Source organism: Mobula hypostoma, chromosome 3 (assembly GCF_963921235.1).
Source record: "Mobula hypostoma chromosome 3, sMobHyp1.1, whole genome shotgun sequence".
In the NCBI taxonomy this organism is placed as follows: domain Eukaryota; kingdom Metazoa; phylum Chordata; class Chondrichthyes; order Myliobatiformes; family Myliobatidae; genus Mobula; species Mobula hypostoma.
The window spans coordinates 227,748,462-227,761,850 of record NC_086099.1 but is presented as its reverse complement, the minus strand read 5'-3'; the positions used below and the strand labels follow the sequence as shown (position 1 = coordinate 227,761,850).

Sequence of the window (13,389 nt, the reverse complement as noted above, 5' to 3'; positions counted from 1 at the left end):
CAAACAAAATGGATCAGGCACATTGATTCCCCCGCCCTCCCTGAATCCCTCCTTCCCCACAAAAAAGTGGCCACTGAGGATGTACTACTTTGAGATTCATTTTGTTTGCAGGCATTTTACAGGAAAATAAAGAAATACAATAAAATTTATGAAAAACTATACATAAACAAAGACTGACAAACAACCAATGTGCAAAAGAAAACAAATGAGCAAATAAAAAAATAAGAACATGAATTGCAGTCATGAAGAGGTCCGTGTGTCGACAAGCCTGGTAAATGCACCTCGTGACAACATATAGTACTGCATATAGTACCGATGAGTTTTCAGTGGAGTCCAGGGAGAAAGTTACAGGACGCAACTACTTGAATGGTTCAGTGGGAAAATGAAGATTTAAAGATCTGAAAGGTTAGCTTTATTTGTCACATGTACATCACAACATCGAAACAGCCAATGAAGTGCGTCATTTGTGTTAACCACCACGCAGTGCGAAGATGTTCTGGGGGCAAATCCGCAAGTGTCGCCATGCTTCCTATGCCAACATAGCATGTCCTCAACAATGAGGCTCAGCTCCCAATTAGAGATGATCACCATCATCACAATGTGCTTTCCCCCAATGTCCAGAATGTACGTGGACCCGTTGTTCCTGATCACCCTGAGCGGCCCCTCGTACGGTCACTGCAGGTGCCCGGTGTGCGCCCCTTCATACCAATACAAACTCACAGTTCTGCAGGTCTTTGGGTACGCAGGTCGGGCTCTGTCCATGCTGTGAAGTGGGTATGGGGGCCAGGTTACCGAGCCTCTCACGTAGTCTGTCCAGGACTGCTGTGGGTTCTTCCTCTTGCCCCCTTGGAGCTGGTATGAACTCTGCTGGGACCACCAGGGGTGCGCTGTACACCAGCTTGGCTGACGACGTGTGCAGATCCTCTTTGGGCGCTGTGCGGATTCCAAGCAGGACCCAGGGAAGCTCGTCCACCCGTTAGGCTCTTCCAGGCGGGCCATGAGAGCCGATTTCAAGTGACATTGGAAGCATTCCACTAGTCCGTTCGACTGTGGGTGGTAGGCAGTTGCGTGGTGTAGCTGTGATTCCAACAGGCTGGCCACAGCCAACCACAGGCTGGAGGTGAACTGGGCGCCTCCGTCGGAGGTAATGTGGGCTGGTATCCCGAAGCGTGCTACTCAGGTTGCAATCAGCGCTCGGGCGCAGGAACCGGCGGTGGTGTCATTGAGCAGGACCGCCTCTGGCCATCTGGTGAACCGGTCTACCATAGTTAGGAGGTACTGCGCTCCTCGTGACACTGGCAGGGGCCCCACGATATCCACATGAATGTGGTCGAACCTCCGGCGGGTGGGTTCGAACTGCTGCGGCGGGGCTTTGGTGTGCCGCTGAATCTTGGCTGTTTGGCACTGTGTGCATGTTTTGGCCCATTCGCTCACCTGTTTGTGAAGTCCGTGCCACACGAACTTGCTGGAGACCATCCGGACGGTTGTCCTGATAGATGGGTGCACCAAGCCCTGTATGGAGTCAAAACTCGCCGCCGCCAGGCTGCCGGGACGATGGGGCGAGGTTGGCCAGTAGCCACGTCACACAGGAGGGTCCTCTCACCTGGGCCTACGAGGAAGTCTTGCAGCTGCAAACCCAAGACTGTGGTCCTGTAACTGGGCATCTCGTTGTCTGCCTGCTGTGCCTCTGCTAGTGCTGCATAGTCCACCCCCTGGGACAGGGCCTGGATAGCTGGTCTGGAGAGTGCGTTTGCCACGACGTTGTCCTTTCCCAAGACATGCTGGATGTCCGTCATGTACTCGGAAATTTAGGACAGATGTTGCTGGTGGCAGGCCGACCAGGGATCGGACAGCTGCGTGAACGCGAAGGTCAACGGTTTGTGGACCATGAATGCAGTGAACGGCCTGCCTTCTAAGAAGTACCTTTTTTTACCATGCCCATGGTCTGTTCTTTATCAAATTATGGTATTGCTTTGCACTGTAGTAATTATATGTTATAATTATGTGGTTTTTTTCGTCAGTTTTTTAGTCTTGGTTTGTCTTGTGTTTCTGTGATACCACACTGGAGGAACATTGTATCATTTCTTAATGCATGCATTACTAAATAACAATAAGAGAGGACTGTGTGTCCTCATAATCTAATCTAATCTAAATGCTGGATTGCCAGATATAGTGCCAACAGCTCCCAGTTGAAGGCACTGTACTGGAGTTCGGGTGGCCGTAGGTGCCTGCTGAAGAACGCCAGGGGTTGCCAGCACCCCACTGACTGCTGTGTTGGATGCGTCCACTGTGAGGGCAGTTGGAACGTCCGTTCTGGGGTGCACCAGCATCGCGGCGTCTGCCAAGGCTTCCTTGGCTTTAACAAAAGCGGCCGCGGCCTCTTTGTCCCAAGTAATGTCCTTGCCTTTACCCAACATCAGGGTGAACAAAGGGCACATGATACAGGCTGCTGAGGGGAGGAAGCGGTGGTAGAAGTTCACCATACCAACAAACTCCTGCAGGCCTTTGACTGTGTTGGGCCGGGCGGATCGCATCTACCTTGGCGGGCAGAGGTGTTGCCCCATCTTTGGTAATCCTGTGGCCCAGGAAGTCGATGGTGTCGAGTCCGAACTGGCATTTGGCCGGGTTGATTGTGAGGCCGAAATCACTCAGGCAGGAGTAGAGCTGGCGGAGATGGGACAGATGCTCCTGACGACTACTGCTGGCTATGAGGATGTCGTCCAAATAAATGAACGCAAAGTCCAGGTCGCGTCCCACCGCGTCAATTAGCCGCTGGAACGTCTGTGCGGCATTCTTCAGGCCGAACGGCATTCGGAGGAATTCGAACAGGCTGAACGGGGTGATGAGTGCTGTTTTGGGGATGTCTTCAGGATACACCAGGATTTGATGGTATCCCCGGACAAGGTCTACTTTGGAAAAGATGCTTGCCCCGTGCAGGTTTGCTGCAAAGTCCTGTAAGTGCAGCACAGGGTAGCGGTCTGGAGTTGTAGCCTTGTTCAGTCTGCGGTAGTCACCACTTGGTCTCCAGCCCCCCGTTGCCTTGGGCACCATGTGCAGGGGGGAGGCCCACGGGCTGCCAGACCGCCGCGCGATCCCCAATTCCTCCATCCTGTTGAACTCCTCCTTCGCCAGGCGGAGCTTGTCCGGGGGGGGGCCTTTGTCCGCGGGCGTGGAGGGGTGGTCCCTGGGTCGGAATGTCTGGGCATGGCTGCCGTGAACTGCGGTGCCAGAACCGATGGAAAGTCCGCCAGCATTCTGGTGAATTCGTTGTCAGACAGCCTGATGCAGTCCAGGTGTGGGGACGGCAACTTGGCTTCACCCAGGGAGAACATTTGGAAAGTCTTGGCATGGACCAGTCTTTTCCCTTGCAAGTCCACCAGCAGGCTGTGAGCTCGCAAGAAGTCCGCCCCCAGGAGTGGTTGGGCCACGGCGGCCAGTGTGAAGTCCCACGTGAACTGGCTGGCGCCGAACTGTAGCTGCACTGTGTGGGTGCCGTAGGTCCGTATCATGCTGCCGTTTGTGGCCCTCAGGGTGGGTCCCGGCTCCCTGTTGCGGGTGTCGTACCCTGTCGGGGGTAAGATGCTGATTTCCGTTCTGGTGTTGACCAAGAAGCGGCGTCCTGACTGTTTGTCCCAGACATACAGGAGGCTGTCCTGGTGGCCAGCCGCCATAGCCATTAGTGGCGGCTGGCCCTGGCACTGGCGTTTCCCGGGAACTTGCAGGGCAGGCGACAATGGTGGGCTTCTGTGCCCCACCATTGGTGGTAGAAACACCACTGTTCATTGGCCTCCTCACTCCTGCCTCTGGGTTGTGTGCGCTCTGTTGCTGGGCCTGGTCTGGCCTGCTGTTGGGCACATGGCTTGGTAATCCGTCTGACGGACGCCTCGCTCTCCCTCTTGGCTTTCCACAGCACGTCTGCCCGGGCCGCCACCTTCCGGGGGTCACTGAAATCTGTGTTGGCCAGCAGCAGATGTATGTCCTCGAGCAGTTGCTCTAGAAACGCCTGCTCAAACATGAGGCAGGGCTTGTGTCCTTCAGCCAGGGCCAGCATCTCGTTCATTAATGCTGACGGCGGCCCGTCTCCCAAACCGTCCAGGTGGAGCAAGTGGGCACCTCGCTCACGCCGTGAGAGACCAAAGGTCCCTATGAGCAGCGCTTTGAATGCTGCATATTTTCCTTCTTCCAGAGGTGACTGTATGAAATCCTCAACCTGTGCGGCTGTCTCCTGGTCAAGGGAGCTCACCACATCATAGTAACGTGTGGAATCCGAGGATATCTGCTGAATCTGGAACTGGGCTTCTGCTTGGTCAAACCACACGCGTGGTCGCAGCGTCCAGAAAGTTGGCAGTTTTAGTGAAACTGCGTGAACAGATGAAGAGTTGATCATCTTTGGTCCAATCCTCGTTTGGACCGTCGGGGTCACCAATGTAGCAATATGCTACACACAGAGCTAGAAATAACGACACGCAGTCTGTAAGTTGCACTCGAGACTAGTTTATTCAAACTTCGCGGCACTGGCTTTTACGCAGTTCCGTTCCCGCCCTCTCCAGGTGGAAATGACATCACAGGTGCATTACAAAAGTCTCTTCCTACACGCGGGCTTTCTCCCCTTGCTGGTGAAGGAGGTCCAGCGCCATTTTGGGGCTGGCTTCTCTGCCAACGCGCGCGCCATTTTGTGAGCCGGTTCGCCTGCGGAGAAAGTGGGTCACCACAAGGAGATATTTGTGTGGGGTTCTGTGTAGATACGTTCCAATGAGACAGGAAAAGGATGACAGGGTATAGGAACCGTGGTGTACAAAGGCTGTTGTAAATCTAGTCAAGAAGAAAAGAAGAGCTTACAAAAGTATAAAAAATCTAGGTAATGATAGAGATCTAGATTATAATGCTCCAGGAAGGAGCTTAAGAATGAAATTAGGAGAGCCAGAAGGGGCCTTGAGAAGGCCTTGGAGGAGATTGCTGAGCCTCTGGTGATGACCTTGCATCATCAATGAGGACAGGAGACGTTCAAACGATTGGAGGGTTCCGGTTGTTGTTCCCTTATTCAAGAAAGCGAGTAGGTATAGCCCAGGAAATTATAGACCAGTGAGTCTTACTTCAGTGGTTGGTAAGTTGACGGAGAAGATCCTGACAGGCAGGATTTATGAACATTTGGAGAAGCATAGTATGATTAGGAATAGTCAGCATGGCTTTGTCAAAGGCAGGTTGTGCCTTACGAGCCTGAATGAAATTTTTTGAGGATGTGACTAAACACATTGATGAAAGTACAGCCATAGATGTCATGTACATGGATTTTAGCGAGGAATTTGATAAGGTACTCCATGCAAAGCTTATTGAGAAAGTAAGGAGGCATGGGATCCAAGGGGACATTGCTTTGTGGATCCAGGACTGGTTTGCCCGCAGAAGGCAAAGAGTGGTTGTAGACGGGTCATATTCTGCATGGAGGCTGGTGACCAGTGGTGTGCCTCAGGGATCTGTTCTGGGACCGCTACTCTTCGTGATTTTTTATAAATGACCTGGATGAGGAAGTGGAGGGATGGGTTAGTAAATTTGCTGATGACACAAAGGTTGGAGGTGTTGTGGATAGTGTGGAGGGCTGTCAGAGGTTACAGCGGGACATTGATAGGATGCAAAACCAGGCTGAGAAGTGGCAGATGGAGTTCAACTCAGATAAGTATGATTGTGTTCAACTTTTAATTTGATAGGGAGAAAGTAAAGTCTGACACAGCAGTATTTCAGTGGAGTAAAGGAAATTACAGTGGTATGAGAGAGGAGTTGGCCACAGTAAATTGGAAGGAGATGCTGGCAGGGATGACAGCAGAGCAGCATTGACGTGAGTTTCTGGAAAAAGGAGGAAGACACAGGATAGATGTATTCCAAAAATGAAGCAATACTCAAATGGCGAAGTAATACAACTGTGGCTGACGAGGGAAGTCAAAGTTAATGTAAAACCAAAAGGGAGGGCATACAACAAAGCAAAATTTAGTGGGAAAACAGAGGATTGGGAAGCTTTTAAAACCCTACAGAGAGCAACTAAAAGAATCATGAGGAAGGAAAAGATGAAACATGAAAGCAAGCTCGCCAACAGTATCAAAGTGGATGATAAAAGCTTTTTCAAGTACGTAAAAGACAAAAGAGAAATGAGAGTGGATTTAGGACCACAAGAAAACGAGGCCGAAGAAATAACAGCAGGGGACAAGGAGATGGCCGATGAACTAAATGAGTATTTTGCATCAGTCTTCACTGTGTAAGACACTAGTAGTGTGCCAGATGTTGAAGGGTGTGAGGGAAGAGAAGTGAGTGCAGTTACTATTACAAGGGAGAAGGTGCTCAAAAAACTGAAAGACCTAAAGGTACATAAGTCACCTGGACTAGATGAACTTCACCGTAGGATTCTAAATGAGGCAGTGGTAGAGATGGTGGATGCATTAGTAATGATCTTTCAAAAATCATTGGACTCTGGGATGGTGCCAGAGGACTGGAAAATTGCAAATATCACTCCACTCTTTGAGAAAGGAGGAAGGCAACAGAATGGCAATTATAGACCAATTAGCCTGACCTCAGTGGTTGGGAAGATGTTAGAGTCAATAGTGAAGGACGAGACTATAGAGAACTCGGTGACACAAGTCAAGTTAGGAGAAAGTCAGCATGGATTCCTTAAGGGAAAACCTTCCCTGACAAACCTGTTGGAATTCTTTGAGGAGAAAACAAGTAGGATAGATAAAGGGGATGCAGTGGATGTTGTATATTTGGACTTTCAGAAGGCCTTTAACAAAGTGCCACACATGAGGCTGCTTACCAAATTGAGAGCCCATGGCATTACAGGAAAGCTACTAACATGGTTAGAGCATTGGCTAATTGGTTTGAGGCAACGAGTGAGAATAAAAGGATCCTTTTTTGCTTGTCTGCCAGTGACTAGTGGTGTTCCGTAGGGGTCAGTGTTGGGACCGCTTCTTTTTACGTTGTATATCAATGATTTAGATGATGGAATAGATAGCTTTGTTGCCAAATTTGCAGATTCTATGAAGATTGGTGGAGGGACAGATAGTGTTGAGGAAACAGGTAGGATGCAGAAAGACTTTGGACAGATCAGGAGAATGGGTAAGACAGTGGTAAATGAAATACAATGTTGTAAAATGCTCAGCCGTGCACTTTGATAGCAAAAAAAATAAATGTGCAGACTGTTTTCTAAACGGGGAGTAAAACCAAAAATCTGAGACACGAAGGGATTTGGAAGTCCTTGTGCAGAACACCTTGAAGGTCAACTTACAAGCTAAGTTGGTGGTGAGGAAGGCAAATGCAATGTTCGCATTAATTTCAGGAGATCTAGAATACAAGAGCAGGGATGTGATGCTGAGGCTTTATAAGGCACTGGTGAGGCCTCACTTTGAGTAGTGTGAACAGTTTTGGGCTCCTCTTAGAGAAAAGATGTGCTGGCATTGGAGAGGGTTCAGAGGAGGTTCACAAGGATGATTCTGGGAATGAAAGGGTTATCATACGAGGAACGTTTGATGGCTCTGAGTCTGTACTCACTGGCATTTAGAAGGATAAGGTGGGATTTCATTGAAACCTTTCAAATGTTGAAAGGCCTTGAAAGAGTAGATGTGGAAAGGATATTTCCCATGGTGGGGGAGTCATGGACAAGAGGGGACGCCCTCAGGATAGAGGGGTGCCCATTTAAACAGAGAGGTGGAGAAATTTCTTTAGCCAGAGGGTGGTGAATTTGTGGAATTTATTATCACAGGCAGCTGCGGCGGCCAGGTTGTTGGGTGTATTTAAGGTGGAGGGGGAAAAAGGATCAGATGTGATTGAATGGCAGAGCGGACTCGATGGGCCAAATAGCCTAATTCTGCTCCTATGTCTTATGGTCTAGAGTGCACCAAAAACTGTTGTCCACCTCAACACTTTGACATCTCAAACAGGCTCTCTCTCGTTAATGAGGGAGAATGGTATATTGTTACTGCGTATTGGGTGGGGTGTTGATGCTTTTGCTACAGCAGGGAGGGGGAGTGGGGGCTTTGGGGTTCCAACATTTCCTGCCATTCATCCCTTGGGGTTTTTCTTCTGTTTTGTGGTCGTCTGTGAAGAGTAAGAATTTCAAGTCGGATACTGTATATATTTTCAGATATTAAATTGAACCATTGATTTCTGGTCACAGGTGCTGTAAAGCATTACACTAACTGTGCCATCCAGTCAATATTCAATAACAGATGCCACTAATAGAAGAACTTTATGATGCTTACAAACTGCCAATTAAATTTTGCAGAAGAAGCCATCAACAATAATTCACCGTCAGTAGCAGCAAGTCCCTGCCGAACTCACCGTCCAGTCGCCGGTCATTGACGTAGACGCCGGTAAAGCTGGAGTCCACCAGCCGGTGCTGGTTACCCAAGAGGGAGCGGATAACACGAGCGTGGGTCCGAGAGATACACCTCTTCTGCGACTCATGGGTGGAGCTCAGAACGTAATCAACAACCTTGCTGTTCCGGCCAATCAGGGTCACCCGCTTGTCGAAGCTTTCAGGGGCGGGGGTGAGAGAAGAGAGGAGATCACGTCAGATCCCACCTTCTGTGCAAGCGAGTAACGAATAATTCTATTTGTCACACGAACACTGAAGCATGCAGTGAAACATGGAGCTTCCATCAATGACCAACACAGTCAGGATGCGCTGGGGGAAGCCCACAAGAGTCTCCATGCTTCCAGCACGCACACTGCACGCCCGCAACTTACTAACCCTAACCTGTATGTTTCTGGAATGTGGGAGGAAACCCGGGGGAGAATGTACACATTCCGTCGACAGCAGCAGGAATTGAACCCTGATCCCTGGCACAGTAAAGCGTTACACTGGCCACTACGCCACCCTGCCACTTCCTCAGTCGGCTCATTCCAGGTACTCACTAGCCTCTGTGTAAAGACATTACCTCTCAGGTCTCTTTTAAATCCTTCTCCTCTTATCTTGAATTCGTGCCCTGTAGGTTTGGACTCCCCATCCCTGGGGAGAAAGACTGTGACTGTCCAGCTGATCCACAAGGCAGCATGGTCGTGTAGTGGTAGCATCAAGGTGGAGTTATTTCCTGCCACTGCCTGCAAAGGGCGGGAACGTTCTCCCCGTCTGCACACAAGTTTCCTCCCACAGTCCGAAGACATGCCGGTTGGCAGGTTAATTGGTCATTGTAAATTGTCCTGGGATTAGGCTGGGGTTAAATAGATGATTGGTCAGTGGTGTGGTGGTGAGGAATGGATGGATGGAGTGAGTCAGTGGTGGATGGAGGGAGAGGGAGTGAGGAATGGGGGATGATGGGATGATTAGGGAGAGGGTGTGGGGGCAGAGAGGGAGAGCGTAGTGGAGGGTAGGTGGGAGGGTGGAGGGAGGTGTGGGAAGGAGGGATGGAGGAAGGAAGAATGTGGGAGGGAGGAGGAGAGCGGGAAGGAGTGAGGGAGCGAGCGAGGGGTGAGGGAGAGGGTGAGTGTGGGAGGGAGGGAGGGATAACATCACAAACTTCTGTACGGACAGCCGCAGTCAGCACTTTAGATTAGATTTACCTTTATTGTCATTGTGCCGAGCACAGGTACAAAGGCAATGAAATGCAATTAGCATCTGACCAGAAGTGCAAAAGAATAGTATTATTTACAAAATAACTGTAAGGCCCTTCTGCCCCGGTGTTGTACGACCACTTAACCTCAGAGTCATCTAACCCTTTCACCCTTTAGTTTGCTTTTGTAAAAAACATCACCTCACCTTATATCCATTGCCAATAGTCACTAATCAGCTTTTTAAAAAAGCTTTTGGAAACTCTTCCCATCCATCTTCATAGTTCTAATTTTTCATTCCTTATTAACTTAACGAGCCCTCGTTCTTGTCTGATCCGTCTCCGTGAGGCAGGAGCGGATTGGGCCTATGCCGCCATTCAATCATGCATGAGTTATTATGCCTCTAAACCACCAAGAGAGTGGCTGTGGAGAGGATGTTTCCATGGGGGGGGGGGAGTCCAGTACCAGGGGGCACAGCCTCAGAATCTCAGAATAGAGGGGGAATTTCTTTAGCCAGAGGGTGGTGAATCTGTGGAATTCATTGCCACAGTCGGCTGTGGAGTGCAAGTCATTGGGTATATTTAATGCAGAGGTTGATAGATTTGTGATTAGTTAGGGCAAATGTTACAGGGAAAAGGCAGGAGAAAGGGGTTGAGAGGGATAATATATCAGCCATGATGGATGACAGAGCAGACTCATTTGGTCAAATGGCCTAATTTTGCTCCTGTGTCTTATAATAGGACACAGACCAGTACAGCACAGGAACAGGCCCTTCAGCCCACAATGTTGTGTCAAACCAATTAGATTAGTAACCCAATGGCCAACTAAACTCATCCTCCCTGCCTACACCTTGTCCACATCCCTCCATCTTCCTCACTTTGATAACAGATTCTGATCTTGTGGTTTTGGGCCTTATGGTCTCTGTTCTACCTACTCAATGCAGTTGGTGACGTCAGGCAGCGAAGGTCTACGGCCGATCCGCCGGAGGTGATAACGAGGCAGGCCATCACTGTTCAGGGAACGACACACCATGGTCTCAGCCACAAGCTGTTATCAATATTCCACAGTGGCTGCAGCGGGGGAGCAAAAGGAGCAGAGATTTGACATGATTCAGCTCCTCGCCACCCTCACACAGCATCTGTGAAAAGAGAAAGAGTTTACATTTCATCTTGACGAACCCTCAGATCGAGTGGACAGCCAGACACTCTCTCCCCAGAGTGGAAATGGCTAATACAAGGGGGCGTCATTTTAAGGGGTTTTTTTTGCACAGAGAGTGGTGTGTGTGTGGAAGGTGCTGCTATGGATGGTGTAGATGCAGTTATGTTAGAGACACTTAAGGACTCTTGGATTGACACGTAGAATCAGAGTATTACAGCACAGAAACATCTATACAAGGTGGAATTGTTATTTTGCCTAGTCCTATCAACCTACACTATGACCACAGTCTTCTTGCCCCTTCCATCCATGTACCGATCCAAATTTCTCTTAAATGCTACAATCAAAGAGAAATTTGGCTAAGAACACCAATGGGAGGGGTATTGGGGCAATAGTTCAGGTGTGTGTTGATGGGACTAGGCAGAAAACTAATTTGCAACAGATGAAAGATAAACAGAGGAAGGGTTAGATTGATCTTGAAGTAGGGTCAGTACAACATTGTGGGCTGAAGGGCCTGGACTGTTCTATATTTTGTATTCTATGGGTCATTCCACCAACTTCTTCAGAAGGATTTTCCACAGATCTCCTCACATGTTAACCCCTTCTCACCCGGAATCATCCTCATGAACCTCCTCGGGACTCTCTCCAATGACAACACATCCTTTCTGAGATATGAAACCTAAAACTGTTGACAACATTCCGAGTGCAGCCTGACTAGTGTCTTATAAAGGCTCAGCATTATCTCCTTGCTTTTATATTCTATTCCCCTTGAAGTAAATGCCAACATTGCATTTGCCTTCTTTACCACAGAGTCAACCTGTAAGTTAACCTCCTGGGATTCTTGCACAAGGACTCCTAAGTCCCTCTGCACCTCTGATGTTTGAACCTTCTCCCCATTTAGTTAACAGTCCGCACTATTGTTCCTTTTACCAAAATGCATTATCATACATTTCCCAACACTGTATTCCATCTGCCATTTTTTTGCCCATTCTTCCAATTTATCTATGTCTTGCTGCAATCACATTGCTTCCTCAGCACTACCTACCCCTCCACCTATCTTCATATCATCAGCAAACTTTGCCACAAAACCATCAATTCCATTATCCAAATCATTAACAATGTGAAAAGCAGCGGTCCCAATATTGACCCCTGAGGAACACCACTAGTCACCAGCAGCAAACCACAAAAGGCCCCTTTTATTCCCACTCGCTGCCTCCTGCCTGTCAGCCATTCCACTATCCATGCCAGTACCTTTCCTATAACGCCATAGGATTTTATCTTGTTAAGCAACTTCATGCGTGGCGCCTTATCAAATGCTTTTTGAAAATCCAAGTAAAAGGCATTCACAGCCTCTCCTTTGCCCCCCCCCGCTTGTTACTTCCTTGAAGAACTCTAACAGATTTGCCAAGCAAGATTTCCCTTTACAAAAACCATACTGACTTTGACATATTTTATCATTAGTCTCCAAGTACCCCAAAACCTCATCCTTAATAATGGATTCCAACACTTTCTCAACCACTGAAGTTAGGCTAATTGGACTATAATTTCCTTTCTTTTGTCTTCCTCCCTTCTGAAAGACATTTGCAATTTTCCTGTCCTCTGGGACCATGCCAGAATCAAGTGATTCTTGAAAGATCATCACCAATGCACCCATTATCTCTTCAGCAACCTCTCCCAGGACTCTGGGATGTAGTCCATCTGGCCCAGGTGACTTATCCACCTGAAGACCTTTCAGTTTGCCTCACACTTTTTCCTTCATAATAGCAATGGCCCTCACTCCTGCTCCCTGACACTCACAGACCTCTGGCACACTGCTAGTGTCTTCCACAGTGAAGACAGGTGCAAAGTACCCATTAAGCTCATCTGCCATTTCGTCAGTAGGGGTAAGGAGGGCTATGGTCCAGGTGCAGGTAGGTGGGAGTAGGCAGTTTAAGTGGCTTGATGGGCCAAGGGGACTGTTTTTGTGCTGTACTCCTCTAGCATTCTACAACACAGTCGACACCAGAGCCGTTCACGTCACGGGACTGTGTTAGACACATTTCTCTCCTTCCATCCTTTACCCAATTCTCATCTGTGCTGTTGAAGGTGATGTACTTTGGTAGGTTAAACCAGGGAACATCTTTCACAGTTGATGGTAATTGTTGTAGAACAGAGATACTGAGCCGTATAGATTCACGTTTCAGGATTCAAGATGGTTTCATGTCACTTCCCGTACACAGGTGTAAAAGAGAACAAAATAATTGTTACTCCGGATCCGATGCAGCACAAAAATAACACAATTATAAAAAAACACACAACAATTACAGCTTATAGATAGCTTAATGGTTCCTCAGGTTGTCATAGCCGGGGGTGATAGTGGGGCTAAGCTCCCACTATTAAATGCTCCAAATGGCGTGCGTCTCTAACAGCCTCTGACAACCAAGTCCAACTCTTGGCCTTCATGTGCAGCTTAGCTACGAGGCTCCGCAGAACTGTTTCTCCTGACAGGAGAAGGGGCAAAGGCGGCTTACTGGCACCTCAAAACCAGTTGCTTTGGGCAGGTGGGGCTCATCAGCCTTGGACGACAGCCTGCTTAGAAGGAAAACTCTGATTTTAAACCTCCGCTGCCTTGTGGTCATACCCACCCACGGGAAAGGCTTTGGGAGTAAACCCCGAGGAAGAAATCTGGAGCTGGGGTCTTTACGGCAGTTTAATGTTGTTTACATC

The 13,389-nt window shown here is 48.7% G+C and overlaps 1 protein-coding gene across 2 annotated transcripts in view; it reads right to left on the bottom strand.

Annotated features, from left to right (window-relative positions):
* Window positions 1-13,389, bottom strand: part of LOC134344596 (uncharacterized) — a 159,271-nt gene that overhangs the window by 140,775 nt on the left and 5,107 nt on the right. For both annotated transcript variants that reach the window (XR_010017467.1, XM_063044680.1), the window contains exons 2-3: window positions 10,463-10,666; window positions 8,320-8,513 (exon numbers count right to left, since the gene is read on the bottom strand). Coding sequence is in view for 1 of the 2 variants with exons in the window: in XM_063044680.1 (XP_062900750.1) it covers window positions 8,320-8,513; window positions 10,463-10,560 (292 nt within the window). In the remaining variant the exon portion in view is untranslated. The remainder of the gene's footprint in view (window positions 1-8,319; window positions 8,514-10,462; window positions 10,667-13,389) is intronic.